This window comes from Triticum dicoccoides, chromosome 2A, assembly GCF_002162155.2.
Source record: "Triticum dicoccoides isolate Atlit2015 ecotype Zavitan chromosome 2A, WEW_v2.0, whole genome shotgun sequence".
Classification (NCBI taxonomy): Eukaryota; Viridiplantae; Streptophyta; class Magnoliopsida; order Poales; family Poaceae; genus Triticum; species Triticum dicoccoides.
This window is the reverse complement of record NC_041382.1, coordinates 659,265,460-659,270,884: the sequence shown is the minus strand read 5'-3', so window position 1 is coordinate 659,270,884 and position 5,425 is coordinate 659,265,460. Positions and strand designations below refer to the sequence as shown.

The 5,425-nt window shown below is 45.9% G+C and overlaps 1 protein-coding gene across 1 annotated transcript; it reads left to right on the top strand.

The window, feature by feature from the left end:
- Nucleotides 1-3,286: 3,286 nt before the first annotated feature.
- LOC119356040 (heat stress transcription factor B-2a-like) lies at nt 3,287-4,841 on the top strand. Its single transcript, XM_037622935.1, has 2 exons — nt 3,287-3,817; nt 3,904-4,841. Exons 1-2 carry the CDS (start codon nt 3,605-3,607, stop codon nt 4,597-4,599), a joined length of 909 nt encoding a protein of 302 aa, XP_037478832.1. The 5' UTR covers nt 3,287-3,604; the 3' UTR covers nt 4,600-4,841.
- Nucleotides 4,842-5,425: the final 584 nt, after the last annotated feature.

Here is a 5,425-nt window from a genome sequence, read left to right as displayed (position 1 = left end):
ACCCCGCCGCACCCCCGCCGACCTGCCGGAGCTCCGCCCCGCCCGCCGCAGTGCCTTGCCGGAGGTATAGCCGCCGCCGTTCGCCGTTTTTTTAAAAACCGCCTCGGTTTTTTTTTGAAACCCTAGATCGGTTTGTTTTTTTCTTTCTCTGGTTTATTTAATTAGTGAATGTTCACCGATCCGTTCGTTTTAGCGAACGTGTTCACCGGTTAGTTTCTGTTAACGAACGTCTGTTCGATTAACTGTTCGTCAGTTTTCTTTTTCTCAGATTAAATCCGCGATTTATCTGATCGCGATTCCTGATCCGATTTTCGTTTTAGTTTAACTTTTCGCTCGTTTATCGGAATCAGGTGATTCAAGCGCCTAGAGTTTCGTCTCGAAACCCTCTATCTGTTTAACCAACTTAAACAAGATTTTGCTACTGTAAAATTTGCCCTAGATCCAGATTACTAGAACGAAGTTGTTTTCTTTCGCCGTTTGACTTTCGTTGCTTCGTTCGATTTGATTCTTTTGCCAACCGAAGTTCTTAAGGTGAACCTTCTGGTTAGATCTCTTATTTGAGTTTTACCTGTGCATTAGATGAGTACTTATTGTATGCTCGTTTGTTTGTTTGCAATAGAGTATCCGGAGTGCGCCGCCTGTTACTTCGAATCGCTAGGTTTCTCGGATCATCAGCAAGGCAAGTAACACTTTGATCATACCTTTTCTACTACCCAGTTTTATTGCATTAGATCAATCCTCACACATTGCATGATTATGATCTAATTAAATTGTGGGATGGGAAGTAGATGAGATAGTACCTATTACCTGTTTATTTTCAAACCTTTGGGAGTTACTTCTACGTTTGCTTATTATGCCATGCTATGCTGGTAGACGTGGATTGGGTGAGTGAAATCCATGACAGATGTGAGATTGTTAATTAATGGTTTATCTAAGGTGGCAACTTAAACACACATCTGGGTGGATTGAGGCACCTGGGTATTCCAGGACTTGCCTGTTTTCTTTTGGACCGCCACCCAGGCTCAAAGGGATCATAAGACTATTCATACTAGAAACTTTCGTGTGCAGCCACAAGCTATTATGGGCTCTAGCATAGTTGACTAAGTTGTGCGAACTCTTACAGTGGTAGACTAGCAGATGTAGGGGATGTAGGTGGTACGGTCTACCCGATCGTAAGGTGCTAGCGCTTCTGAAAGACTATGTCTCGATCATCTGTCTTCTCAAACACCCTGTAGTGCGAGAAACCAAACGGAGGTGATCGAGTCTTGTGGGGAAAAGTGCGCAAACCTCTGCAGAGTGTAATAAACTAATCATGATTAGCCGTGTCCCCGGTTATGGACATCTTGAGTATCTAGTACTTGGATTATCATGTGAATCTCATCATGTTACTCTAAATTAATATTGTTGGGTTTTAATGATGATACTTAATTGGGATTGAGAATGCTGTCAACCATTCTCAATGTTTAACAACTACCATGATAGTTAAATAAATTTTATTCCTTTGAAGTAGGAAAAAAATGGCTTTACGCAAAACTGTAACCATAGAGCTTTCCACCAGCCAAATATGCATATAGTATAGCTGTTTCATTCCATTACTCTCTATGTGTTACCTTGCCAGCATATTCCATGTGCTGACCCGTTTTCGGGCTGCAACGTTAATGTTGCAGACTTTTCAGACGACGATTAAGGAGTTTTAGGTCGTGGTTCTATACTCAGTGATGCCGTTGGAGTTGATGGACTCACTTATCTTCCAAGCCTTCCACTGTTATTATTATTAGATGGCCTTAAGCCATATTTATTGTAATAAGTTTTCTATGGAGACACTCGATGTAATAAGTGTGTGATTGCTACTCTGCTATAAATCCTCCGAGTACTGTGTGGTGTCAGCATTACTGATCCAGGGATGACACCGGAGCACAGAGATCAGACTGTTTGAGGTCTGGTGGCTACAGTCTTGTAGCCTGGCCATCCAGTTTTGGGATTTATATGTAATTGCTAATGAGCATAATCAGACTGTGGCTGATCTTTGGGATGGAGTTAACCTGAAAATCACATTTAGGAGATGTGTAGACAACAGATTGCTTCTTCTTTGGTATGACTTATTAAGCATTATGCAAACCACTATTTTTAGTGATGATGATGATGCTTTAATCTGGAAACTAGAGTCCAATAGTGTCTATTCAGTTAGATCTATGTATGCCATGGTCAATTTTAGGGGCATTAGCCAAGTCCATATTCCTGATATGTGGAAAATTCATGTCCCTCCTAACATCCATATTTTTTTGTGGTTGTTAGCTCACAATAAGATGTTAGTGAGGGATAATCTTAGTAAGAGACAACATTTAGATGACTTATCTTGCTTGTTCTGCTCTGAAGGTGAAAATATCAACCATTTGTTCTTTGAATGTGTTGTAGCTCTGGAAATCTGGAGAATTATTCACTCCATTATAAACTGCTTCCCTTGCCTATTCTGAGTAAGGTAGCAGAAATGTGGGGACAAGATAATAAACTACAAGCTGAGAATATTGTCATTTCAGCTGTCCTCTGGGCTATTTGGAGATGCAGAAATGACATGTGTTTTAATAACACACATTGGATGGGTGTGCAGGTGGTGCTGGGGAGAATTGCAGGGTACTGCAACTCCTGGAAGATCCTCTGCAAAGGAAATGCAATAGAACGCATGGAGATGTTTAGTGCGGCTATATGGGAGGCGGCAAGAAAACCACCGCTGCTACTCTGGCTAGAGCCAGGTTGAAGAAGAACGAGCTCTGGCGGCTGTACTCCCTGCAAAAGATGGGTGGCTTGATGGGCATGGAGGAGAGCGTGTTTCCTGGAGAGTTGATATGGCCTCATGTCTCATCTTAATGTCAGTAGCTGGTCCATGTTTTAGCGTGTTTGTCCAGACTAATACTTTATTGCCTAGGTTCTTTGTTTCTGTTTTGCTCTGCAAAAAGTTGTTGCCGGAGAGATACTCAATCTCCTCCCACAATCTGTAATAATGATGTACTCTGTGAGTTTCATTTTCTATGAAAATGGAACTGGGGCGGGACTGCCCTTTTCTTCTAAAAAAAAATTAGAGTCGACCATTACCTTACAGTCGGTTAAAAGAGTTTTCAGATTTACTCCCTTCGTTTAGTATTATAAAATGTTTTACTTATTTTCAATCAGTTTTATACACATTTTAGTGTGTCTGTTTACTCGTTTTAATTTTATAATAGTGAACGGAGAGAGCGTCATATAAACAATTTCATTTATTATTTTCTTTGTAGGCTTGCTTAAAACTCAAACAACATCGTAAAGAAAAAACCTCAAACAATAGTCAAAATATTGGCTACCCAAACCGTCCTCCGCAAAGCTACAGCTCAGCCCATCTTGAATCCCCGATCCAGCAGCGCCGTTTCTAGAAACCTCGCCACGTGACCGACTAGAAAGGATCGGAACCTTCCAGAACCCGCTGGATGCTTCTCGCCCCATCCCCAGCCTACCCCCATCTCAAAATCCCCATTTCTAGACCATTCCTTCCTTTCCTGCGCAACCAAACCAAATCTCCCCGTCTCCTCTCGCCAGAGCACCACCAGCACCGTCGCCCTCAACCAACTCATCAATGGCGTCGCCGGCGCTGGGGGCGGGGACGCCGCCGTTCCTCACCAAGACGTACGCGATGGTGGACGACCCGGAGACCGACGACACCATCTCCTGGAACGAGTCCGGCACGGCGTTCGTGGTGTGGCGCCGCGCCGAGTTCGAGCGCGACCTCCTCCCCAAGAACTTCAAGCACAGCAACTTCGCCTCCTTCGTCCGCCAGCTCAACACCTACGTGCGTTCCGTCTCCGCCCGCCCACCTCTCTCCGGCTGGTTCGGTAGATCCAGATTACCAAGGGTGCTGCCGCGTTTGTTGTGCAGGGATTCAGGAAGATAGGCCTTGACAGGTGGGAGTTCGCCAACGAGTGCTTCAGGAAAGGGGAGAAGCGCCTGCTCGGCGCGATACAGAGGCGGAAGGGATCTGGCGCCGGGGCGCCGGCGCCCGCCATGATGGCGACGCCGATTGCGACGGCGATTCCGATCTCGCCCACGCCGACCAGCTCCGGCGGGGACGCCGCGGTCTCCTCGTCGCCGCCGCCCGGGCTGGCGCTGGTGGCCACCGGCGCGATGGCCGAGCTGGAGGAGGAGAACGCGCGGCTGCGGCGCGAGAACGCGAGGCTGGCGCGGGAGCTCGCGCGCGCGCGCCGCGTCTGCGACGGCGTGCGGCACCTCGTCTGGCGGTATGACCACGGCGGGGAGGAAGTGGGGGAGGAGGACGAGAGGCACGGCGCCGCAGGCGCGAAGCCGATGCTGTTCGGCGTCGCGATAGGGAGGAAGAGGTCGCGCGAGGACGGGCACGGGGGAGGGGATGAGGGAAATGGGGCAGAGGAGGACGGCGAAGACGACGAGGAGGAGCAAGAACACGACGAGGACGACGAGAGGCACGCCGCCCGGCGAGAACAAGGGAAGGCTATGAGGACGGAGCGGTCGGATCTGAATGTGCTGTCGCTGTCCGTGCGGGCGGCGGCGGCGGCGAGGCCCGACGGGGGCTCGCGTGATCGTAGCGGAAACCACTAGTAGGATCTAAATCCACCTCGCGTGATCGTAGCGGAAGCCACTAGGATCTAAATCGTGTACCACTCTAGCTCGCATTATGACGTCTTTGTATCTTGACGTGACAAGAATTGCATTGCTGGTAGCACAATGTAGAATCAGCAAAACCATGTAGAACAACTGGTAGATTGTTTGGTAGTTAGGGCCTGTTTGATTTCCATCTAGACATAGGGTTGGGAAAATGAGAAGAATTGGATGCCATGGTTTATTGTAGAGTTTTTTTTTTTTTGCAGAAAGGCCAAGGTCATATTTAAGTAGCACAAACCCATAGAACCCCTATAGAAACAAGCAAAAAGAGTGTATGTGATGCAGGAGAAAAAAAACATCATACTCTTCTAACCCATAATCATGACTCAAGACCCTAATAGGTATACATCCTTTCTTTCAACACATGTCATCCCATCTATGTTGTCAATTATCCCCCTTCACACGCTCGCTCGCCGATGGTTTGTTTCGTCTCCAATCCTGATTTTACTGAGGTGTTCATTTTTAATCCAGATCGGTATGAAAGAAGAAGAACCACGCATTGTTCATTAAGGTTGCATCATAAGTAACATTTTAAAAAATAATTAACAAATAAAATAACATCATATTTAGATTCTACATATTTTCCTAATCAAAATTCATATATAACATATTGAATTTGAAGCTAGGTTTAAAAGATATGGATATTTTAAAAAGCATTTGATATGTATTGTGGGTTTATTAACCCAATTATTAGTGGTTTCCTGCTAAAGTGAAAAATCTGACTTAAAACTGGTTTTCGGGTTGATTATGAGAAATATTAGGA

What these genes read in the sequence shown, in the direction of transcription:
- LOC119356040 (XM_037622935.1), top strand. Translation starts at nt 3,605, where the DNA reads ATGGCGTCGCCGGCGCTGGGGGCGGGGACGCCGCCGTTCCTCACCAAG. An exon ending in TCCGCCAGCTCAACACCTAC is followed by an intron (nt 3,818 to 3,903) that starts GTGCGTTCCGTC and finishes TTTGTTGTGCAG; the next exon opens with GGATTCAGGAAGATAGGCCT.